The sequence below is a fragment of the Rhinolophus sinicus genome, chromosome 2 (assembly GCF_057876585.1).
Source record: "Rhinolophus sinicus isolate RSI-liver-muscle chromosome 2, RSI-T2T, whole genome shotgun sequence".
Taxonomy (NCBI): Eukaryota; Metazoa; Chordata; class Mammalia; order Chiroptera; family Rhinolophidae; genus Rhinolophus; species Rhinolophus sinicus.
The window spans coordinates 30738862-30765914 of record NC_142502.1 but is presented as its reverse complement, the minus strand read 5'-3'; the positions used below and the strand labels follow the sequence as shown (position 1 = coordinate 30765914).

General features: G+C 35.3%; 1 protein-coding gene across 7 annotated transcripts in view; it reads left to right on the top strand.

Moving 5' to 3' along the window:
• LAMA2 (laminin subunit alpha 2) overlaps positions 1 to 27053 on the top strand; it is a 521442-nt gene that overhangs the window by 413346 nt on the left and 81043 nt on the right. For all 7 annotated transcript variants that reach the window (XM_074333566.2, XM_074333563.2, XM_088795458.1 and 4 more), the window contains 6 exons: positions 1592 to 1754; positions 3020 to 3230; positions 10019 to 10135; positions 10838 to 11001; positions 12316 to 12454; positions 25255 to 25357. In XM_074333566.2, coding sequence (XP_074189667.2) covers positions 1592 to 1754; positions 3020 to 3230; positions 10019 to 10135; positions 10838 to 11001; positions 12316 to 12454; positions 25255 to 25357 — 897 coding nt within the window. The remainder of the gene's footprint in view (positions 1 to 1591; positions 1755 to 3019; positions 3231 to 10018; positions 10136 to 10837; positions 11002 to 12315; positions 12455 to 25254; positions 25358 to 27053) is intronic.

The window sequence follows — 27053 nt, the reverse complement described above, 5'->3', positions numbered from 1 at the left end:
TATGGTCACTGTGGTTCCTTAACAAACATGGTACAGCCTAGGTGCTATCCTCCTAAAACTCAGGGGTGGGATCTTGAAAAGGTTCTTTGATCTATGTCAAGGTATGACTGTTAACCAGTTGACCAAGAAAGAACCACTCTCACTAACTTCTAGGAATGTAGCACCCAAGCACCTGAGTAATAATTTCTACCAGAGGGCTAAGAATGGCCATAGATTTTGGAAAGGGTAGAATTAGAGATAGAAACTCAATTCCATCTACTAACCCAGTGATTCTCAAACTGGCATGCATCTAAAGCTCTTGAAGGACTTGTTAAAATGCAAATTGCTGATCCACACTCCCAGAATTTTTGATTCAGTAGGCCTTGGGTGAGTTCTGAGAATCTGAATTTCTAATAAGTTACTAGGCGATGTTGAGGCTGCTCATGTGGGGACCCCATTTCAGAAGAACTGTACTTACCCATCATGACACACCCCCCATGGATGCTTGACTTGGCCGGACCGTGTATGAGCACCTGTTTCAGGAGCTCTGCTCATTCTATCTTTGGAACAACTGTTTTCAGTGCCAATTAGAAAAGTTTCCAAGAATAGATATGGATTGTCAGGATTCTTTTTGTCTTAAGTGGTCTCATGATACAACCTTAAATGGTAGAAAATGCCACTTGGCCAACCCACAGCCCTCATTCTAGGGATTCTCATAGGTAATATTATAGAAGTAAGGTTTGGGGAGACAAAAAAGTTCAAAAAAAGTCTCCTTTTAACTTGTTAAATTAATGGTCCATAGAACACACCTCAGGAAAACTTGGTCTAAAACTAATGTTAAAACTGCGAAAATGTTTCAGTTCACCAGTTTTTCAAATTTTTATTTGACATAGCGTTCTTTTTTTCAAATGAAAATTTTCCCCAGATTACCAACTTATAAAAGAAATTCTTGGCAGAATAGACATCGTTTGTAGAATACCTGAAGCACCTAGGGAAACCTAAATTTCTGAAGAGCACAGTTTGAAACTCCATATAATGCATAATAAATACAAACTCTTACGATGGATGTTATTGCCGGAAGGTATCACTGAGCCCTAATCCATAATGTTTATCCCCAGACTAGTGCCCCTTTCCTCACTTCTTTAAAAACATGAACACAGAACTGTGTAGAAGTTCAAAGGCAGGTTCAGTTTTCAGTATCACACCACCGGTAGTATTTCTGTACTCATTATTTTAAAATTAACTGAATATGATTGTGTCAACAATGTAGACCTTACATTTTCAGCTTCCAAGTGTTAGGCTATATCTCAATTTTCACCCATTACCTGAAAAGGATGTGAGCCCCTTTTTTTTTTCTTTATATTTCTTCCTTTTGAGGAAGAAATGCCGTGCTTTAATTACCAGGCCCTCAAAAAGAAATATTATATGAAGAAATATGTCACATTTCCCTGTTTGCTAAGGATGGTTGTATTCACTGACTCTGTGTCCCAGCAGGAACACCATGGTAGACTACATTGCATTTGGAGACAGTGGAGAAGAACAGACGCTATGTGGCATTTTTGCATGTGGCATTTTGTTTACTAATTTGCAAAATTTGTTTCATCCCCTACAGCTGTAAATGAAAAAGCTATAAAACTAAATGAAACTCTAGGAAGTCAAGACAAGGCCTTTGAGAGAAATTTGCAAGCACTTCAGAAAGAGATTGATCAGATGATGAGAGAATTGAGGAGGAAAAATCTAGATCCACAGAAAGAAGTTGCTGAAGATGAGTTGGTGTGAGTAGACACTCTATTATGTTTTCATTCGATAACTTGATAACTTAGCTTTCCAAATTGTTTTGAGTTTTCTAAATTTTCATCACATTGATACTCTGTTTGCTATTTATTTTATTTACTTAGTTATAATTTATCTTGCTCTAAAATGGATTGAAAGTATGTTTTTGCCTATATGTAAATAATCAAGTAAATGATCTTTTTCTAGTGTAGTACCTTTTATAATTAGGCTAGTGGGCATGCTTTATTAATTGACTGTATTAGAGACTTTTAAGCTATCAAAGTTTTTTTTTTAATCAAAATACTTTCGATAAATGAATTTAGCAGGCCATCCCATATATTTTGTCATCTCACAAAACACTAAGAGTTGTCAAATGATAAATGATTAATACTTTGAAATAAGGGTTGCGAATTTGAGTTTGGGAATGGTAATAGGGATTTTACCAATGCTAATTAACTCATGTGACCACACACTCAATAAAAAATACGTTTTTACATTCACAGTCATCTAACTTCAAAGTGATGGTGTTATTAAACTTAAATAATGTATATTAAACTAACAACATGGGCAACAGCTGAGAACTTGTTAGAAATACAGATTATCACACCCCACCCTGGACCTACTGAATCAGAAAAGTTAGGGATGAAGTCCAGGAACATTCTGACAAGTACTTCAGAGGATTATTATGCCTATTAGTTCAATAGCTACTTTTTTTCAAGTATTTACATTTTCTTAAGGACTCAGATATTATCACTTTGGGAAAACTATTAAGTTAAACCCAGGAAACTCCCAGATGACTCAGTTGAAAGAAAAAGAAAAGTAGATAAAAATCATGATTTTATACTAGCACTTCAATACCATAGAGTTCTGGTCACAGTTTCTAACCAAAGATACAATATATTCATGCTTTATATTTAAAGTATAAGAGAAAATATCTCATTATGTTGACTCAGGTAGCTTTTTATTTTGGTGTGTGAAGTAAATCATAAAACTCAGTACATCAGTCAGATTATGAGAATAACCTGAGATCCTTTCCAACCGAAAATTTACATTAACCAATTAATAATGTGGATTTCTTGTGCTTTAATTTTAATTGTAAGTGGTCTTGCCACTTTTCAGGTGTCAGTTTTCAACTTGGTTTTCTTTAAATACTGTCTTATTTTTCCATTGTTTTCATGTTAGCATCTCTTTATAACCATTTAATACCAAGAAACCCTGAACCAGTGATAAGAGCTTATTGTGTATTATTGGGCTGGGGTGTTTGCAGAGCTGCAGAAGGCCTGCTGAAGAAAGTGAAGAAGCTGTTTGGAGAGTCCCGAGAGAAAAATGAAGAAATGGAAAAGGATCTCCGGGAGAAATTGGCAGACTACAAAAACAAGCTTGATGATGCTTGGGACCTGTTGAGAGAAGCCACAGATAAAATCAGAGAAGCTAATCGCTTATCTACAGCAAACCAGAAAAACATGACTGCTTTGGAAGTGAGTCTTAGGGGTTCTTTCATCTGAATCTAGGGGTGTGGGTGGCGGTGGGGGGGAGGGGGTAACCATGGCTGGCTAAGTCAAGTAGATGCACATTTACAAGATCAAGAATTACAACTCTGAAAGGAGACTTCTAAAAAGCAGAACAGGGTATGATCTTTCATTTTTAATCAATGGCCATTGCCCATAAAACCAAATAAAAATTGTAAAAGTTTACTTCTAAACTACTGAAGATTTTTAAAAACATTGTGGCACAGTGGAAGGAGCTCTTTACTGGGAGTCAAAGAACTTGGTCTTAATAATAACCGTTCCACTAAGCAGAAATGCAAGCTTGGGCAAGTCAATTAATTTCTCTAAGCATCAGTCCCCCAACTATAGGAAGGCATGATACTAGAGCACATCCAGGGTATCCTCATCTACTAATATTATGATTTTATAATCTACCCAACCTACCCAAATGTTTTGGAAATGACTGTCATAAATCCCAGAAGTGCCAAATATATTCTAATAAAATCTGGACACATAAGGAACAGCTCATTGAAAGACCAGAGCTTGGAAAAATTTGGTTCTCTTTTTCTTTGCAATGCAGTCTATGTAAATGATATTTTAAAAGGGACTAACATGAATAGATCAAGTCTGAGTTATTTTTCCCTCCTTCTCCTCACAGACAAGAGGTACTTCTCTCCTCAAGAGTTGATTGGCAGCCTCTGCCTTTGTCAGAGTGCTGACGAGTTTGGAACTAAAACAGATTTGTCCACATTTCTCTCTCTCTCTCTCTCTCTCTCTCTCTCTCTCTCTCTCTCTCTCTCTCTGTCTCTCTCTCTCTGTCTCTGTCTCTCTCTCTGTCTCTCTGTCTCTCTCTGTCTCTCTCTCTCTCTGTCTCTCTCTCTCTGTCTGTCTCTCTCTCTCTCTCTCTCTCTCTCTCTCTCTCTCTCTCTCTCTCTCTCACTTTTTCCAAGTGTAAATTCAGCACTTATGATGGCCCAAACCTGTATCTGATATTTAGAAAACAACTTTCCTCCTGAAACATACTTACCTTTGCTGTTTTCAAAATAATTTAGAAGTATTTAACCCCAACAGATATGAAAACAGCAGCAGACCTATATCTCTTTTAACGTATAATCTCACCTTCAACTATAACTGAACATAACTGGCATATGTTATGCTTTCAAATATGTTTGTGGAATGACAGTTGAATAAGATGAATCTAGATTTTTTTTCTACTTGTTTCTTTTCATTTTTCTTTGGATTAAGAAGAGGAAAAATTAATTTTTTAAGTATTTTTTTCTGAGACTTAGCCTTGTCATTTTGATCAAAGATTGAAGAGACTAATTTTTTCTTCAGTGTGTCTAATCTGAACCAATTTGGAGTCTACTGATATGCTGGCAAAATTAAAGAAAAAGCACCATCCCGTGAGGCAGGATGCTGGACCATTGTCATGTCATAGGTTCCAACATGATTCATCTTACTAGGTTACACACCAGTGGTATAACTTACCTGGAGGTACACCTCTTCATTCTATGGCAACAGTTTAAGAAATTAAAATTATCTATGTGGAAAGTATAATAAGCATCTGGGAAGTATTTCAAGAAGAGTTATGGTGGCACAGGAAATAGGGCATTCAGCTATTCCTTCTTTTTAGTGATGTTTAAAATTAGATGTCATCATTCTTGGGACCCCCCCCCCCCCAGAGATACCCAGAGCTTATGTAGTCAGTATTAAAGTTCTAAGTAGTCCTTTCCAGATTTTAATTTGTGATGCCATGCTTAAGTAAAGGCTTGTTAAAACTTACTGGAGTAAATAAACTGATTAACATGAGTAAGGCACAGCTTAGTTAAGGTTGTTCACCAAGGTTGAAGTTGATTACCAAGGTTGGTACTAGATGGGCTAAAAAAATCACCTGGAGAGTTTGTTAAACAGGCGTGTTCCCTGGGCTCTCCCCCAGAGTCTGAGTTGGTTGGTTTGGGGTGGGACCCAGAGTCCATATTCCAAAATTCTCCCCGGGTTAATCTGATGTGCATACAGGTTTAAGAACAATTGACACATTGTATCCATTTGATTGAATAATGAGGTTTTTTTAATAAATACCTTCATTGTACCTTTAATAAATACCTTCTTGGTGTTTCCACCAAGAAGATGATATAATTAAGGCCCAACTCAAATATTTTTTTTTGTTTATTTTTAAGGAGGTAAGCATATAATTTTTATTATTAACATTTATAAAGTCCCTGCTAAACACAAAATTGATAATTTCACCTGAATCTAGGGTGTGGGGGGAGGGTTGATCTTCATGGTGTGGTCCTTGGAATAATAACATTGGCATCACCTAGAAACTTATTAAAAATGAAAATTCTCAGGTGCCACACAAAACTATCAACTCAGAAACTGAGAGTAGGGCCCAGCAATCAGTGTTCTAAAAATATCTCCAGTTATTCAGATGCTGCCTTAAGTTTGAGAACCATTAATATTAACAATAAAGCATTTCTGATGACTTTAGGTGACTTGTATTTAGTGGGAGGTACACACAAATAAACCATTCTATACACTAGAGTAATTATAGAAGCAAGCAAAGGAAGGGCATCTAAATCACCCCTGGGTTCAGGATGGGCTTCACAGAGGACCTGACACATGTGTTATGTCTTGAAGTGTGGGCACTAGCTAGTCAAAATAGAAGAGGAAGGACATTCCGGAAATTAGGGGATAACACATGCTAAGACACAAGGGAAAGAAAAGTAAGACATTTGGGGGAAAATTTAATATGACTGGAATGAAGAAGTGAACAAGTGAGGGGTTAGAAAGCCAGCAAAGATTGAGAGGATTCGGACTTTGAGTTTTAAGAGAATTGCATTCTGAGACTAATCTAAGGAATTTTATTTTAACCCTACAAGCTTTTGTATGCAAATGAAATACTGGAATCATGGATTAAAATTACATTTTGGGACTTAAGAGTGGTTTGTGTAAACTGGAGAATTGGTTTCATATTGGAAAAATAGTGTGACATGAGGCTAGGAAAGTATGATGGGATAATATTTAAACGTCTGTCAGACACCTACCATATCACGGAAGTTTGAGATTGAATAGGAATAATTCCTGGCCTCATAAAACTTACTGTCTCCTAAAAATTCAGGCATTAACCTTTCACTGTATGTAATCCTGTGATTAACATGGTTTGGGAGAATCAGCAAAAGATTCTCAGAAATGATGAAGCAGCATGAGACTAAACACAGACTTCACAAAGTATAAGGTGATCTTAGGAAATGTCAAATAGAGCCGTAAAACTCATTCATAAGCTACATAAAAGTCTGTAGCAGAAGATACCTCTGGAAACAGTATTTGGAGTCAGACCATGGGAGGCTTTGAATGCGGCCTTCTAGAAGCCAGCAGGGCCAGAAGGGCATTTCCAGCAGCGAAGAGAAGGCAGAGGGAACGTCGGGCCAATGGGCAAAGAGAAGATGAGCAATTCAGTTAAGCAAGGGAACGTGTATTGGACAGTCAGTCTCCAAATCTACCATTATAACCTTATCAAAGGAAGTATTGTGAAGAAAGTGAAGAGTGAGATGCTTAGATAAAAGATAGACAGGAAGGTCGTTTTGGCAGGTTTTTAATTTCCCTACACACTCACACAATGTGTTATTCTTACAGAGCTCTGGAATGAATTAAGATCTAATTAGATGTCAAAAATAGAAATATAATCAACTTTGGTATCCAAACAGAATCACTTAATTATGCTTACGACATACTTTCGGAGAATAATTTTCTATACGTGGGCCTCCTTTCTGTTCCTCAAACACCCAAAGCTTCCTACCTTAGGAATTTTATATCCTGTATCATTCTCTATTCATTCCCTCCCTGTATTTAACTTTATATCACTCATCATTACTTAAAACTGTACATTAATATACTTATTCTTTTTCTCCCTAATCCAGACAAGCCATGAGGAGCATATCTTCTGTTCACTCTATCCCCAGGGCCTAGGACAGAACAGAACATTTTTTCTCCAACAAATTATTAAGTGCCATCAAACAAACAGAAATGCATGTTATGTGTTTACTTTTATTAATATTTGGGAGCTCCAAATCTCCATCTTTCGTTGATTCAAAGCTAAATTTTATCAGTGTCTGATGTGAAAGTTAGCCACCTCTGAAATCTCCTTAATCTCTTGATCATTATTTCTGCTTTAGTATGATAAAGAATACATTTTGATATTGCGTAACAATCGGTCCCCTAAAGTAACTTGAATAGAGCTTTGATAAAAAGATTCTAACTCACTACTTAATTGAAACCAAAATGTATGTAGCTCTTCACTTAATATATGTGTGGAAATATTCTCTCTTGTATTGGTACAGCATTTTAAATTACTTGATTCATTAATACAAACAAGTCATGTTGAAAAAAATTCTTGAATGCCTGTATATGGTATAACATGAAATCAGTTCATTCAAAATCTAATGGCTAAAACTGGAAGTTATGTAAAACAGACTCTTGAAAAATAAAATATGACTATTAATCAAGGGCATCAAGACTAACCCTATGTTTTTTGTCCCTGAAGAGGGAATGACATATTTGAAATTTCCTCTGCATTAGCCAGTGATGGGAGTAGCTGGTGAGCCAAGTGTCACCAGTGCAAGTCCCAGGAATGGACTCTCATTTCATTTATTAATGCAAAAATATTTATTCAGGAAACTCCTAATATTGGAGATACAATGATGCATAAAACTGTTTTTATGGATATTGAGGGAGATATTCACTAAAGCAATAAATAAGTAGTATACAATAAGGCCATAAACTCTGAAGCATGGACTGACATACATAATAAGTGACATGTTCAGTGACATTGCATGATGCATCCAATGTATTATCCTTCATCAGCTACATACTTCAATAGGCTGTGCATTCCCACTAGCATTTTGTGATGAATTTTGTGATGAATTGGTGTCACTGATTTTTATTAAATAACATGTGCTTTTAGTAACTCCCTGAAGAAGTTATCAAGATGGTTCAATCTATGCAAAAAATAAAATAATATTATCTCCGTTTATATGGTTTAAGGCCATCCAACAGAATATAACTTAGAAAAATGAGTGCTCAGAAGAGGAACGAAGTAAGATATTTAAAACAGTCGACAATTGCATCCTGTTACTGTGTTCTAAGGCAGTATTCTAAGCCAGTTCTTCTCAAATTTTACGGTGTATGTCATCAGGGGTTGTTGTAAAATGCAGATTCGGGGTTGATAGTTCCAAAAAAGGCTTTGAGATTGTATATTGCTAACACGCTTCCAGGCTATGTTGATGTCACTGGTCAATGGTCCACATTTTGAGTAGCAAGGGACTAAGTATTTCACATAAGGAGGCTGAATTACTTGCCCCAGATTTCATAGCTTGTGAGTAGGCAGAGCTGGGATGCCAGTCCAGGCAGGCTGTTGCCAGAATCTAGTTTGTAGTCACTGTACTCTAGAATATAGAAAATAAGTGTTATTTTAGATAGGTGATCAGAGAAGTGACCATGAGCAGCGAATGGAGGAGGAAGTAAGCTAGAGGACTCGGGAAAAGCGCATGGTTGAGAGAATTGCAAGTGTAAAGGCTCAGAGGCAGGAACAAGATACATAGATATAGATATAGATACAGGTATAAACACCTGGCAGCACATTAAAGTTGTTGGGGAAAAGGCAGGAAAAGAAGGGTATGAAATTAGTGCTATCCCAGTGCAAGTAAGAAATGTGATTTCTACCATAGGAGAGTCAGTGTTTTCACAGCTTAAGACCCAGGCTCTGTCATTAAGCAGACAGGACTCAAATCCTAACTACATAGTATTAACTGTGACCTTGGGTAAATCGCTGAACTTGTTCACTTTCCCATTCTTTTAAAAGGTGATAAACACAGGTCCCATAGAGTTAGTGTAGAATTAAATGAGAAAAGTTTGTAAACTACCTGGCATATATTGAGATTGAAATGATTATATAAAGTAGCATTATTATTTATATAAAAACATAAATAACAGAATTAAAAATGTAATTGATACAATTAAATTCACGGGTCAAAAGGTGATTGGAAGAATACAAATGAGTCAGAAGTAAAAAGAAATAAAATAGGCAAAATTATATTCCGAATACAGAAACAGCATTATTTCTCTGTTGATGATTTTACTCTCCTAGGCTAGAAATGAGTTTCATGTAGTTCTTAGACAAGCTATCAGTTTCAAAGAAAATTCAGAGTCTGCTCTCTTCTTATGTAACAGTCTATTAAGTTTATTCTTCCATGTGATAGTTTCTCTTTTTTTTTGAAAAGTGATTCCCCTAAATTCCTTTAAATATCCCATTTCTTCCATTTTTTACATAACTCCCGTAGAATAAACCTGCCTATGTTTATACTCACCAAATACTTACTCATTTGGACATACATTCCGGAATTCAATATCTAGTTCCGATGTCATTCAGTGTACTGCCACATGTTCAGTCATACATATTCAGGATTCACATTTTAGTTTAAAAATGGATGTTCATCTTACTTTAAAAATAGTTTTTAATTCTTCAACTACCATCACATAACTTTTCTTCTCTTGGATGACTCTCTCACAGTGGGATGAAGAAAGTACCTCTACAAGCATATAAATAAAATAACTCTTGGAGGACTGGCTGGATAGCTTATATTACTCTCATCTAGCCTTACTGTCAATATGACATACCTTGTTGGCTACGCTTTTGTTCAGACAGCTCAGGGAGGTCGGGAATACAGGGCTGGGTCGGGTTTTACCCTAAGGCATTTTGATGTTTTGTTCATACTTTACTACAGAAAAAGAAAGAGGCTATTGAAAGTGGCAAAAGGCAAACTGAGAACACTTTAAAAGAAGGCAATGACATACTTGATGAAGCCAACCGTCTCGCAAATGAAATCAACTCAGTCATAGACGTGAGTATTGGATAAAACCCAAAGTCAAAACAAGATGATAATGACATAGGCTTTCATACATGGGATCCAATGAGAAACCTCAGTCATGTAAGCACATACTATTTTTTTTTTCTTGAGGGTGTGAAATTGGTTTTGCCTTATTCTCTTGTGACCGTGCCCACCTAGGGGCAACAGTTAGAACTTCATATTGTTCTTCCAATAAACAGGAATGTCTGTGAGGGTACACATCCATGCCTACAAACCTGTACCCACCCCACCCCACCCCCCGTGATGAAGCTCACTTCTTATTCCTAGGACAGCATTTACAATCTGCTTCAATATTCATATAACATTAGTTAAAATAGAAATGTAAATCTACAACAGACTTAACAAACTGTCTAATGCAGCAGACACTGTGACATATGGCAATAGAAGCCTAATTGGTCTAAAAGAGCTTAATAACAATTATTTATGCATTTGTACCTATGAATTAGCGTTTTTTTAAAGATAGGTTCTTCTTGGTTAAATTGGCTTCATATACGTGTATTTCCTAATTTCTTTCATTAAATAACAGCTTTTATCTTCTATTGTCTTTTTGCTATGTTAGTAAATTTGAAGTTTCAGAGAAAACTAAGAATGTGTAATTATGTCTCAGAGAGAGCCTAGTAAATGAGAGGAGGCTGGGATTCATTTACTGAAAATTCCCTCTTCTATCCATAACAGTATGTTGAAGACATTCAAACTAAATTGCCACCCATGTCTGAGGAGCTGAAAGATAAAATAGATGACCTCTCCCAAGAAATAAAAGATAGGAACCTTGCTGAGAGGGTGTCCCAGGCTGAGAGCCACGCGGCTCAGTTGAATGACTCATCGGCTGTCCTTGACGGGTATGTCATTTGTTGTTGGAAATGTCTATGCATCTTGACAATTGTCCAAAAGTTTTGATGAACACAAATGGTAGAGAATCACTTTCAAATCTTGATTGCTGAAATTGTGAACATACGCACTACATGGTCTCTCTGTGGAAGAGTCTAATTAGAAGGGTTTGGGCAAGGCTCTGGAGCAGCATCAAAAGTATGAGTTCAAAGTGGATTCAAATATGTCTTGGTAGGGAGTGAACATAGCCCTAGGCTACACTTAGAAAAAAATGGTTTTTGTTCATTATTAGAGAGCACAGTGGTTGCCTTATTAGCATTTTAAATAATAATGTATAAAGACACATTCCACTTCACATTTTAGTTTTATATTTTTAATAGAATCAAAACTATTTATTGTTTTGATTATAGGGTGGCCTGAGAAAATGTGGCCCCATACATAGTATTTAAGTCTGTTGTTTTTTTGTTCTTTTTTTTAAAACTCCGGGGACATGCTATATATTCATCTGTGAAATAATAACTGACTATAGCTGGGATTCTTACATGGGTCAGAGGAGGAAGGGGCAAGTGGTTAGGTGTGTTTGACTTATGAACAGCCTTCAAGGTATAACTGGTATGCTTTCTGTGTAATTATATAGGTACAATTAGCCCCAAGACTAAATTTCCCAAAGAAATCTGTATTTAATATATGACATGTATAAAGTTCTGTTCCAATATGTAATACTCATTGATACAAAGGAAAATATTGATGTTTGAAGACCTTGGGCATGATGCATATACAGTTCATTTTATAACAAACTTTTGCCAACTTAGCATGAAGGCCGGTAGAGGGAACAGTAAGCTGGAAGTCAGCAGATGCGGGCTCCGAGTCCTTAAGTAGTGACATGTTGGACATGTGGCCTGAGACAAGCTATTTCACCTTGAGATTCATTTATCCTCACAGGAAGTGCACCTAGCCTAGAGCTATCTTTGTGAAATTCATTCTCGCAATGTGATACGAGTGCTCTGAAATGTGTCACATGCTTCACAGATGACATAAAGGATCTTACTGCACACACTTCCATGGTGCACGTGGTTGCAGAAGCTTTGGAGGGATGGTATGGGTATTTAATGATATGTTAGTAGTATTTCATAGCTGAATTATTTAGGAATATAAGTTTAAATTGAAAACTACAACATAATACAGTAAATAGATAGCTCATTATGATATGCAATTATCATAATTATATTGGTCATACTTATTTAGAAGCCGTATTTGTTATAAGCAGGGTGTTCTTCATTCAAGTATCTATTACTCTGATGTTCTTTTTTTGGTAAATCAAACAGAATCCTTGATGAGGCTAAAAACATCTCCTTCAATGCCACTGCAGCCTTCAAAGCTTACAGCAATATTAAGGACTATATTGATGAAGCTGAGAAAATTGCCAAAGAAGCCAAAGGTCTTGCACATGAAGCTACAAAACTGGTAAGAAACAAACAGTGTTATGTACTGAGAATGGAGATCCACCTGCTTCAATAAGTACCTGAACTAAATTTCCCAAATTTAAATGAGCTCTGGGAAATCTTATTAAGTTCGAAAATGTGCTTTGAGTTATTTTCAAAGGCTCCTTTTAAATGTTATCCAAAATAAACTCAGTGTACTATAATCACAGCAGAACTCTTCTCAGTCACCCATTACTTACCACTACTGATTAGGATCTTGAAATTATCACAGATGCCAAGAAGATCTGTTGCTCCAACTCCCAGAAGAAAAAACAGTCAAACAAAAGATTCTTTCTGGGCAGGAAGATTTATCACTATTATCCTAAATGTCATCAGAAAGAAAGTGCCTTGAAAATTAACACCATTTCTTATAATTGCACATAAATTTGTTATATGTGAAGTTTGACTATAAAGTGTTACAAAACACATCAGATCATATGGTTCTAAGCTATTAATATTTATACTATTTTTATCAATTGAAACCTTTGCCTTCAAAGCAACCTTTGGCTACTGTCATTGTTCAAAGTAAATTTGGAACTAACATTGTAGACGTTTGGGATTCCAAGTATAGCACATTATTGAAGTATCTTCAATATTGACAAATCTTCATCTTTTACATGTAACAACATTTTGTAAGTTATGTGATAAACCTTGATAATACTGTTTTCGGTCAAAAAACACTTCATAGGAATCACATGGTGAGTTAAAACGTGCAGAACCGTCATTTACTCCTTTGGTTTCACACAGAATCTCCCCAGTACATCAGAATTTCAGGAAAAAAATAACTTGATTCAACATTTGACTGTAATGAAATATGGGTAAATAATTGGTGTTGAAGAAACAGATCAGTTTTGTTTTTTGTTTTTCCTTTGGTATTGGGCACAAATACTTACTTGGATCTCCAGGATATTTTTTATATCCACCACAATCTTAGAGGGTTTATTTTGTGGTCGTAATAAAAACATCATATTCCATCAGCAATTATTACTCTTCTGGTCTATCTGGAATGAACTCTACCAATGCCATGTTCTCTTTTGTTCTTATTCAAAATAGTGATAACAGTTATTGCAGTAATTTCTCTATGCTTAAGTAATCCTTTCAAAACAAACCTACTTTTAAAATCTAAACTAAATTCTGTATCCATCTTCTCATAGATAATTTTCTATTTTAAAGACCCTAAGGTCCAAGTTCACCATTTTCATCTGATCTATGTTTTATTGGGTGACTATTTTTCAGCATCCAGCCAGTTCCGGGCAAGTAGCGATTGAATGAAATGCTGAATGAATGAATATCATTCTAGTTGACATCCTTCATGCCTATTTACAATATTTTGTACCAACAAAATATCTCACTGCTATCATTGCTTTATTCTTACAAACTTCTAGTATTTTATGTTAAAGAGCTGTTAATTTCACACAAATTTAATACTATCACTTTACACTTAGGAGACTCGATTTTATGCTGACATGAAATGTGTGCTTTTTCTCACGACCAATGCTCATGCATGATAGGCTAGCTAACCTCAAACATAGAGCTAGGATGAGTGATAATGTATTACCTTGTTATCATGATTCCTTCTCTCCATACAACATGTAACAAATAATTAAATTCTGAAAAAGTATAGCAAATAAGTGCTAAAGGGGAACACTGATTTATTAAATGGCTAACAGCAAACACAAAGAAGACGGATTTGTCCCAGAAAGTGATGTTTTTAGTGGGGAAGGCTGGGGGCACTTCGTTCTGGTTGACAGGTGCTCTGTGCAAGAGTGAAGAAGTGAGGGGCTCTCTGTTCCAGCAAACGACTTGCAGTGAATTATCCATTTGTAGTCTCATGACTGCCTCTCATCCTCTCCCTTACCTGTTGTTTCTGAGATCTGGTCTTCTTCAGATTCTGTGCCCCTCCTTCCTGGCTTATACCCACTGAGCAAGGTGAGTGGTACAATAAGTGCAAAGCACTGAAGGGAAGTAAGTAACTGAAGACCTGTGTTGGTGTGGTTATGGAAGGGTGCCGCCCTGCTAAAGTGAAGAGTCTTCTGCTGAATTCACAGGCTTTCTTTTATCTTCTTCTCTTTATTCCATCATCGTCTCTGGTCTTTATTCCATCATAGCCACTGGTCTCTCCTGCACTGTTACTCCATTTCATTTAGTCTCTTGGTTTCTGAAAAACAATCATTCTTCTGCTCAAAATTCAAATTTTAAATTAAATAATCACATTTCTGAGGAGCCTTCTCTTTTCTTCCTGTATATTTTGCTTCCTCATGAGAAGAATATGTTTAGGCCCTCCGCTAGCCCACGTAGTCACTGAGGAAGTTAGAAAAAGGTGCCCCTCTGGGTGGGATATGCCAGGGTGCAGAGTGTGGTGAGCAGTGCCCTGGCCAGTTCCATTGCCCCTCAGCGTAAAAACTGGGTGAGATATGAACTGAACAGCCCCAGCCTCGTGGGCCTCTGCTCTCTACATCCTGCTCCCATAGCCTGATGCTCCCGTTTCACTACTTGGTGACTGTAGCGTTTTGTTTTATTTCTACTTCCTTTTCCCAGAAACGAATGTCTCCAGAATAAAAATTTAAGTGGACCGTAGTCTCCAGGGGACAGAAACATGGATAACCAACCACAAAGAACCCCCTGAGTATTTCACTCTCACTCTTTTAAGCACAATATTTCATGTTTTTCACATAGGTAATAGCTGGTGTGTAGTAGCTGATCACTAAATGCAGATTGCTGCCTCCCATCTCCAAACACTGATTGTAGAATCTAGACGGGCTAGTATGGCCTAGATTTTCAGAATTGACAAGATATTTGTATTTCCATGAGAGATAGGAAAGTTGAATAGAGAAGAAAATGTCAATAAAAAAAATAAAATTACTTCCCCTATTTAGTTTGAGATAATGTCTGAATATCTGCTTAAATGCAGATGCCATGTGGGATTTTTTTTTTAATTGCCCAGAATTAGGTTCTAATGGTGTGCTGGAGTTTCTGAAATCAAACTGGGAGAAGATAGCAGGTCAGAATTTGGGAATTAAAAGGTCTGTCTTCAAATTAAGCACATTGTAGTCTATTCTGATGTGTCCCTTGGCTTAATTTCTATAGTATAGTCCCCAGAGCTTAAAACTTAATTTTTAAATCAAATTTAATGTTCAATCTTCAATTACATAAGATTATATTTTACTCTTACTGTTGACACAGTTAGGGTGCTTATAAGAGGTGCTTATAAACTACTTATTGATAAGTATAAGGTACTAAGCATGCCCACAGTTGCAATTTTCTCTTTAAAAATTTTAACCACATATTTAATGTACTTAATGTGTAAATAGCATAATGAAACACAGTACACAGGGTGATAAATAGAATTCTAACTTGCCCTCAAACGAGCAATAATCATTTATATTTTTGTTACTTGTCATGCTAATAAAAATAATGCTTTCCAACTTTTACCTACATAATTTATTATTTTTCTTTATTGTAAATGTTCTTTTCCTTTTTATTATTCTTCCCTTTCATATTTTTAATATCATTCATAGTAATTTATTTTTCTTTATTAGTTTTTGAGACCTTATAGTAGCAATATTCTTTTGACGCCACTGCTATTAGTCAATAAATCGTATAGTTAAACACTGTGAATCTTGCAATAATGTGATTAAACATTAAGGCATTTCTAATGAGTGTTTGTTTAGAAATGTGGTCATGTATTCTCTTTAGTCTGTCTTATTTAATATTTGCTTTGTGTAATTGGATGAACCAAAATACATAAGGAATTCTGTCAAGGTCATTTTTGAGTTTTTATTTCCTACATAAAGGATTGGGCAAATATTAGCAATGTACATATTATATTCAAAAGGCCCGATAAAATATAGTGTCAATCAAGTTATAAACTTTAACTCCCGTGTATCTTGTATTTTATTATTTCATCTGTTACTTGAAAGTCATTAAACAGTAATTTTGACTTCTTATTGATATCTATAATCATTGGAATTTAAATTTTTATACCAGTGTAGTGTTAATGGCAAAATGATATAAATGCATAACTGATATAACAATTGAATCTGCTAAGACAACTAATGAGCATTTCTTTTTCATCGGCACTTCCGCAACTTATCTAAAAACCGAGTAATTCACACAGTAGCAAATTTGAAACAGTCAGTGAGGATCCAAGTTACCTAGAATAATATTGAATCTGTGTGTGAAAATAGTGTTCATTAAGCCACCCTGACTTTAGAGATTTCTTTATACAGGATACATTCATTTGACTCAATAACTTTAAAAAATCTATTGGAAACAGAGAAACAAACTTCTCTCCTATGATCCAGCATTAGACATATTTAAAAATTTAGGGCCTAAAATGTTAAAAATCAAAGGGTTTGTATCATTAGTCAGAACTCAGAAACCTTAATTCCACATAAGTGTGAAATAATTCCATTCAAGGCATCCGTGCTCTCAGACCTGCTATTTAGGATTTCCACCTGGGGTGGAATAAGGATGTGAAATTGCCATGTGGGTTTTAATTCTGGACATTAACTAGAAAGAAAATCTATGTCCTCTGAGGATATTTCTCTAATTCAGTAGACACTTCTCAATTGCCTTGACTCAAAATAAAGATTCCTTGTAATCTCTGCCCACCTTACCCCCAATATTTGTCCAGTCCTGCCTCATTGCAGCAACCCAGCAGCACCCATGCCTGCTAGAGTCATGGCTGTCATGCTGTCATTGGTGAGAACCTGTTCTCATTTAGTTAATACATGTTTAAACCCTCCCCCTGATTGTCTTTCTCAGTGTTCTCATCAAGCTGAAAATTCAGTCATCAGTTCTAAATTCTCATGATTTTGAGGATTTTCTGTTTCATCCTTGAGTTTCCTTTGTATGTTAAGTTGCTTTCAGTCTTCCAGAGACTCATCTAATCTTTCTCTCGTCTTACACAAGGGCAAGGATCTATAGCCTTTCAACAGATATCTGATTAAGGCCATCCCTTTGGTTTGTTTCTTGACTCATTTTTTATTCACTATTTTATTTTAATATCCCGTAGTATTTGTTTTAAATGTAGGTTACAGTAAAACACCTTTAAAATCAATACACAGTGATTTTCTTATTTTAAAATTGTATATGATCTTTTCAGTTATTATAAAAGCAATTTACATCCATTATTAAAAAAATAGAAAATACAGACAAGCAAGAGGGAGAAAATATAAATGTGTATAATCCCAACCACAAATAAACACTTTGATAATGTTTATCTGTCCTACTTTTCTTGTGCATAAGATTTTTGTATAAAGGGCAATTTTGACATAACTGTTTTATAGCTTAATATATTAATTAATACCACATGCACATTTTTGATAGTCTCAAAAGTTATTTTAAAATGTATATAATCTAGATTGCACCATTCTTCTGAGAATTTATTTTATTATAGTAAGAAAGTTCTCTCTGATTTTTTTAACAGCATTTGAACATACCAAATATAAATTTCTTTAATATATACATTACATAGGCACATTGCAGCTCGTTACCAGCTCTTACATATAACCCCGAACACTTTGAACACTTTTATTTAAAATGATTTTAAATTTAAAATAAGTTACATATTATCTTGGCATATTATCTCCTTTGGAAATGAACAAGAGTTATCTTCTAAAATAAATTATTTCATAGTGAAGAAGTAATGAAATAGGTCATAAACTATGCTAATGAATTTTCAGTTACTACTTTCTTTAGGAAGCAAAAACAAAAACAAGTGTTTGTCATCTCTCCTTCTAGCCAACTTTTTCAATGAATTTAGAAAATTTACCTCTGAGAAAAAAATTTAAGGAACAATTAGAAAAATAATAAAAATATAATATAGGACATACTATAAACAATAACTTTTAAATATGCTTACTTAAGTAATAAATCACTGGGATACAGGTTTACCATCCTGATAAACTTAACTTCAGATCACATCTTCACATGTTCTTCTCCTGACAACAAAACACTTCGGTATTTTTATGCTCTATTATGGCAGTAATAATTTTCTTTATGTGGGATTTTTTGTTTGTTTGTTTGTTTCTCCATTCCCCTGTAGTTCCATCGGGGAAGGCAGAGTTTTTCCATCTTTGGATAATCAAAACTTACGCTGGTGCTTAAAACAGCTAAAAATTTTTCTTTTGTAAAAGACACTTTTCTTTTGTAAATCATTCAACTCATTCATCTATTAATCAATGGCATGATGCTTTAACAAGAATCACTATAAATATTTAACAAATAATAGGCAAAAGAAAACTAAGATGTATTAAAAGTCAAGTAAGTGCCAAGCCCTCTGTTGAATCAGAAGACTTCGTATCACGTTTTCCTGTATCTTTCCTTCTCTAATGATGTCTTACAGTGTCTCACATTTTCTATAAATGATTATTAAATAATAAAAACATACAACAGACTACATATAATATTCTGTATTGTGTGATATATTATAATAAAAGCTTTATCTAATTTATATATAGCATATATACATATATATACATACACACCGAGAAAATAATTTATTATTTATAAAAATATCTCTAAAAAGCAAGAAACAAAATGTCTTGCAACTCTAAGAACCTCATTTATATTTTGCATATGCTGTAGCCTCAGAAACTCAGATGTGATATTTATGAATATGTATGAAGTATAATTAGCTTGGAAAATGTTGCATCATCACCTATTCTGATATTGTTGATGTGCTTCAGTGCCTTACTAAGCAGTGTTGGGAAAGAAACTCTCCAAATTCCAGTGAGTTGAAACAGTTCTGTTCATCCATAATATGTTAGTGTTTTCTATTCTGTTATCATATGAAAGGCTTATCTTTTAAACCTGGATTGTTGGTATACTACTTGTCAATTCCAGTTATATGCCATCAGCTCTTTACTTTAGTATTTTGGAATGCTTCTCTCTTATTCCTCCACATTTCATGAACCCAAACCTCTCATTTCCACTGCCTTTGCATGAGGTTACAACTCTTTTCTCTGGCCTATACTATTAAAATAGCCAACTGGTGTCTCTTTTTCCTTCCACACACTGCACGAGTAATCTTCCTAGACTAAGGCTCTGATCATGCACTCCTACTAAGAAACTTCTAATGACTCCACATTGTTTACTGTCCTGTTTCCTTAGTCTGATATTTAAACTTTCCAGAAATGCACTCCAATCTTCCTGACAGCCTTAGTTCTTCACACTGCCCTTCATAAACTCTACCATCCTTTGTACCTGAAATACTTGTCTCCCATACACACATCAAAATTCCCTGCCTCCTTGCCTTTCCATACCTTGTTGCTTCCATACCTCCTACATCCCCCCATACATACCACCTGTCTCCTTGTATCCTATCAGATTGTGGTTGACTAAGGATCCAGGAAGAAATCACTGGCTTCCTGAAAAGCAGGAAAGACAAGATGCCTTGAAAAAAGACAGGCGATATTCATAAATGCAAGAAGATAGGAATTTAGCAATATGGAAGTCGATTAGCAGATGGATTTCAGTCAGAGCTCAGACATGTTGCTGGATGAAGGAGCAAGGGTCCAATGGAAGATAAATAAGTTGATAATCATCTAGTCAGATTAATCAGAAACAATTTAGAAAGATCACCAATGTCTAATATCAAGAATAAAAATGGTGAAATCACTACAACTTCCACCAATAGTAAATGGTAATAACAGAATATTATAAACAACTTTATGCTAAAAAAATTCAACAGTTTGAATGAAATGGTCAAATTATTTTGAAAATTACAAACTACCAGAATTCACTTACAAATAAATAACTTGAATAACCCTTTATTAGAGAATTGAATTTATACTTAAAAACACACACACACACACACACACACACACACACACACACACACACACAGAGTTCCAGATGACTTCACTATTGAATTCTACCAAATATTTAAGGAAGAAATAATAATTTCTTCGATAATTGAAGGGGAGAAAATATGTCCCACTTCATTCTATGAGGCCATATTACTCTGACACAAACCAAAGACATGACAAACAAAATGAAATTTATAGACCAATATCCCTCATGATCATACATGCAAAATGTCTTGACAAAGTTATAACAAATCAAACCCAACCATTTATTAAGACACACCACAAACTAGGAGAATATATTTGCAAATCACATACCTGATAAAGGGTTTGTGTCCAGATTATGCATAAATATCTTTCAAAAGTCAGTAAGACCAAATAACCCAATAAAAAATTGGACAAGAGATTTAAACAGACACTTTGCCAAAGAAGATAGCAAATAAGACTGTGGAAAATATGCTCAACATTATTAGTCACAAGGGAAATGAAAATAATGTGCATACTTATTAGAATGTCTAAAATGTAAAAGACTGACTATATCAAGTATTGGCAATGATATAGGCAAGTGTAACTCCTATAAATGCTGGTAGAAATTTAAAATGGTACAAATAATTTGTAAAACAGGTTGGTACTTTCTCAGAAACTTAAACATACAACTTCCATATCATCTAGCCACTCCACTTCTAGGTTTTCAGTCTGAGAGAAATGAAGGCATATGTTCATACAAAGGTTTGTACACAAATGTTTATAGTAACTATATTTAGAATACCCAAAATTAGAAATAACCCAAATGCCCATCAAGAGGTGAATACATAAATAGACTGGGGCATATCCAATAAAATAAAAGAGATCATCTCTGTTTGGCAGGAGACAGGGGTTTCAAATGCCCTTTTTATTGTGACAAAAAAGACACGTAACATAAAATTTGCCATCTTACCATTTTTAAGTGTACAGTACAGTAATGTTAGCTATATGCAGTTTTGTGCAACAGATATCCATATTTTCATCTTTCAAAACTGAACTAGACCCATTGAACTCCCCATTTTTCCTTCCTATCTGCAAAAGAAATCACATATGAGTATGCACACAATGTGGATAAACGTCAAAATAATTATGCTGAATGAAAGAAGTCAGGCAAAAAAGAGTGCATACTGGATGATTCCAATGATATAAAATCCTGTAAATTGCAAACTAATAGGGATAGAATGCAGATGAGTTTTTGTGTGGAGATGAGAACGAAGACAAGAAGAGGTGGAAGGGAGAGATTAAAAAGAAATGATGGAGGGCCAGCCAGTTAGCTCATTGGTTAGAGCATGGTGCTCAGAATATACCAAGGTTGTCGGTTCAGTCCCCACATGGGCCACTGTGAGCTGCGCCCTCCACAACTGGATTGAAACAACTACTTGACTTGGAGCTGATGGGTTCTGGAAAAACACACTTAAATAAATAAGTACATAAATAATAATAAAAAGAAATGATGGATATGTTCTCTACCTTAATCATGGTGATGGTTTCATGGGTGTGTGTATATGTCAATACTTATCAAACTGTAAATTTTAAACACATGAAGGTTAGGCTTCAATAAACCTGTTGAAAAGTGTTAAAAAAAAATGGATATTGGTCATCACTGTTCATAGTCCTTCAACAATTTCCACAGCTCAGATTTTAACCTCTTTCCATGCTATCTGGCCCTTCTCCCTCTCTTCTCTCTTACCTCATGTCATTAATTTTCTTATGCACAGCAAATTAACTGTCTTTTTCTCCTTTTCCCCATGCATATCCAAGAAGAGCTTTAAAATTTTGGGCGGTAAATGCTTGCCAGATTATGTTCTTGTAGGAAGGCATTCACACCTCAAGGCTGTAAGGAAAGTTCTTCTGCCTTTTTTCTTCCTTGTCTTTGCGCTCTCTGTCTGAAAATTAATTATTTTACTGCCATAATATTGGCATCTATAGAAATCTGTTTTATCTCTATCCAAACTGACTCTAAATCCTAAGCTTTAAAAATTCTTCTCTCTACTTGTTAGTTTTCTATTTTCTCGTCACACAGATTGTCAGCTGTCGTCACTTCTGCTGTTTTCAAGTGCCTATTTAGAGAATCTTTGTCCTTCTTTCTTTGTCATATCCTTTTAGTAATTTGTGTTGATTCAGGAAACATGTAACCAAGGGAGTAAGAATGGCATAGAAATTTGGAACAAATATAAAATCTGAGTGGGTAATCGAGGCTTTTTTTTTTAAGTAAGGTTCATTGGATTTGTGCCCTTTATACTGAAACGCTAACCTTTATTTTTCAAAATAAATGACACTTACGTGATGTTATTGCATCTAATTCCCAAGGGAAGTTGCAGGACTAAGAATTTCTGTGTTTTCAGTTGAAGAGACTGTCCATTTTCCATAGAATAGTTTGCCAGGGTCGTCAGCTCTTTTTCCAAATGTTAGGTACATATGCACAATGTCCCTTTTTATTTATGTAGACATTTCCAATATATCCATTTGTCGATATCATAGTATTATATAATCAATCTGTTTTGTGAGTAGTAGATTATTTAAATGAAAGCTGTTAATATAACCCCTTAAAATAAATTTCACTGCAACAGCAGCAAGTTCTGTAATCTTTCCTAGTTTAAAGCTCAATGTGACTGATAAAAAATGTTATTAAGGCACTGAAAATGTCTCTGAAGCATGTTATGTCTGGGATAACCTGAATTCAGATTTATAGCTTCAGCAGTAAGTGTTTAGTATTCTCTAGCTCTTCTTGCACCCTGAAATGTTTTTCCAATTTAAAATTTACTCATAAGATCCTATTTGATTTATCTCTTGGTATAAATGTATTATGCGATGATTGCTGAAGAGCAAACACTATTAAAATGGACAACTAGATATTCAAGTTAAATGATTCTTTTCCCAAATCATTCTGTTATCTTTGTGTCACCTCTTTCTTTTTGTTTTTTAGTTTCAGGTGTGCAAAACAATGCAATAGTTAGACATTTACACCCCTCACAAAGTGATAACCTCCCTCCCCCAATCTATTGCCCCTCTGACATTATATATATCTATTACAATTCCATTGACTCTATTCCCTATGCTGTACTCCATATCCCATGACCATATATATATATATTTGATATACAATGTTATTCATCTTCAGCTTCAGGTGTACAGTGCAGTGGTCAGGCATCTACATCATCCCTGAAGTGGTCTCCCTAATAAGACGTGTGCCCATCTGACACCCTACAAAATCTTTACATTATTGATTATATCCCCCAAACTGTCTTTCATATCCATGTGGCAATACTGTAGTTACCAATTTATGCTGTCTAATTTTTTCCCGTTCCCTCATCCCCATCCCTTTCCCTTCTAGCAACCATCAGTTTTTCCTTTACATCTCTGAGACTATTTCTGTTTACTTTACTCATTTATTCAGTTCTTTAGATCCCATATAAGTGAGATCATATGGTATTTGTCTTTCTCTGTCTGACTTATTTCACTTAGCATAATGTTCTCTAGGTCCATCCATATCGTTGCAATGGTAAGATTTCATTCTTCTTTATAGCCGAGTAATACTCCATTGTATAAATGTACCACAGTTTCTTAATCCAGAAACCATAAAATTCCTAGAAGAAAATATGGGGGTAAATTTGCAGACATTGGCCTGAGTAATATTTTTCCTGATATATCCCCATGGGCAAGGAAAGAAAAAGAAAAAATAAGCATATGAGATTACATCAAACCTAAAAGTTTTTCACAGCAGAGGAAACCATCAATGAAACAAAAAGGCATCCCACTGAATGGGAGAAGATAATATTTGTCAATGATACATCTGATAAGGGGTTAATATCCAAAATTTATAAAACACTCATTCAGCTCAACACCAGAAAAACAAACAACCCAATTAAAAAATGGACAAAGGACATGAAGAGACATTTCTCTAAAGAGGACATACAGATGGCCAACAGACATATGAAAAAATGCTCAACCTCACTAATCATTAGAGAAATGCAGATAAAAACCACAATAAGATTCTACCTCACTCCTGTCAGAATGGTCATCATCAATAAGTCAGCAAACAACAAGTGCTGGTAAGGATGTGGAGAAAAGGCATTCCTTGTGCACTGCTGGTGGGATTGCAGATTGCTGCAGCCACTATGGAAATCAGTATGGAGGTATCTCTAAAACTGGAAATGGAACTACCTTATGACCCAGCGCTTCCACTCTTAGGTATCTATCCAGAGAAATCCAAGATGATAATTCGAAAAAAAATAGATGTACCCCTTTGTTTATTGCAGCACTGTTTACAATAACCAAAACTTGGAAACAACCGAAATGCCCATCAATAGACGACTGGATTAAGAAACTGTGTCACCTCTTTTAATCCAAGTCTCAACAAATACGCTTTGCTAGGAGATGACTGTGGTTCAGAGATTGTCATTCAGAAGATACTGTTTTGCCATAGTACTTTGAGATACGTTTATCTCATTTTAACACCTAGGGGACAGGAAACACTCTCCCACTTACCCCACCACTCAAGTGAAGTAAGCTTAGGGATAAAGTCAGCAGATGTATTTAGATCTTAATTTACTTGACTATTCTTTAGCACTTGATAATGCTGACCAGATACGTCCTTGCAATATTGCCAGTCATCATGCTTTGAACCATTTCTTTATCTCGTCATTTCCATAATGTTATACTCTCCTGGTTTCTTTGTCCTCTCTGGAATCTCAGTCATCCTACCAACCCCACTATCTGTACCTGTCCTTTAAATTTTGGGACTTCTAAGTGTTCTCTTTCTAGGCCTTCCCTTCTTCCAATAAACAGTCTCCTGACTAATCACCAATATGTGCTGATAATTTATTATTTTAAATCTGTAGCCCAGAATGCTTTCCTGAAACTAAACTGCATAACAACTACTGGTTAGATACCTCTACTCCATAATTCCGTGGTTGTAGACATGTGACACTTATTTTTCTGTCCACAGGCAACAGGTCCTCAGGGTTCATTAAAGGAAGGTGCCAAGGGCTCTCTTCAGAAAAGCTTTGGGATTCTTAACGAAGCCAAGAAGTTAGCAAACGATGTAAAAGGTTAGTGGCCTCTCTTTATTACTATTTTCAGGTTAATTGTAGTTGCAGTTGGTAGCATATTTTATCACACAATTGGAAAAGTATAAATTGTTTCAGCATGATTTTTATGATTATTTTTATTATCTGGATTTAGTGCAAGTAAACTATTTTACCAGTTTTACGATTATTTATCTTCACTCTTATTTTGCATTGGGTAACATTTCAAAATTTTAAAACTCATTTCTATAGCATCTTTTCACCTATATATAAAGTTCAGTCACTTTTAAATTAAAATATGATACATTTTTAAGCACATCAAACCCCACTTTCTTCTCCTTCAGAAGTGATAGTCACAAAGGAATGAGTCAGGCAAATGCAGTACAAATGTCCTTGTAAAACTTTCAATTTTGTTAGTGGGTCATATTTCTGAAAAGTTTTCACACCTTTTAAATACATTTTTCATGTATTTTATTCCTAATTCAAGGATCAAAGTGCATAAAACATCTACCTTGATATATTATGGGTATTGCATTAAAAATGTATTATTCAATATAGCTGCTCTCTAGAAAAGTTACTATATTTATTATTTCATTTAAATGCCTCCTGTTTCTCATTTGAGTTGCCTCCTCTTTCTCTCTCCACACTCATTTTCTGGCTTGCATCTACCTCCCCAACTATACTGAAATATTCACAACCCTTCTTTTGTTTTCCCATTTCTTTTTTTTTTTTTTTTCTTAATTAAAATTTATTGGGGTGAAAATGGTTAGAAAAATGACATAGGTTTCAAGTGTACAATTCTGTAATACATCATCTATATATCACATTATGTGTTCACCACCCAGAGTCAGTTCTCCTTCCATCACCATATATTTGACCCATATTACTCTCATATACTACCCCTGTCCTCCCCTTACCTTCTGGTAACCACAAAACTATTGTCTGTGTCTATGAATTTTTGTTTCTTTACTTGTTTGTCTTGTTCCTTTGTTGCTCTCAGTTTTATATCCCACATATCAGTGAAATCATAGGGTTCTCAACTTTTTCTGTCTGACTTATTTCACTTAGCATAATCATCTCAAGATCCATCCATTTGGTCGCAAATGGCACTATTTCATCTTTTCTTATGGCAGAGTAGTATTCCAGTGTATATATACCACATCTTCTTTATCCAGTCATCTATCAAAGGACACTGGTTGTTTCCATGTCTTGGCCACTGTAGATAAAGCCGCAGTGAATATCAGAGTACATATATCTTTACAGATATATGTAAATGTTTTCAATTCTTGGGGGGTATACCACCCAGAGGTCAGACAATTAAGTTTGCGAACTCATCCTAGAAAAAGTGCTATATACCTCACCGCTGATTATTACTATGGTCACCTTTGAAGTGACCCCCCCTTGGGAAGCTATGCACTGACACCAGCACCTAGTCCACCCTTCAAAGCAATTTTGAAACTTTTTTCTGGAACGGCCATAAGAGCTGTCATCATATTACCCTTGATGTCCTAAATGTCTTCCATTCAATATTTCCTTTATCTTTGGGTAAGGAAAGAAGTCATTGTGGGCCAGATCAGGTGAGTAGGGAGGATGTTCCAATACAGTTATTTGTTTACTGGCTAAAAACTTCCTCACAGACAGTGATGCATTGTCGTGATTCATGAGCCATGAATTGTTAGCAAAAAGTTCAGGTCGTCTAACTTTTTCACGCAGCCTTTTC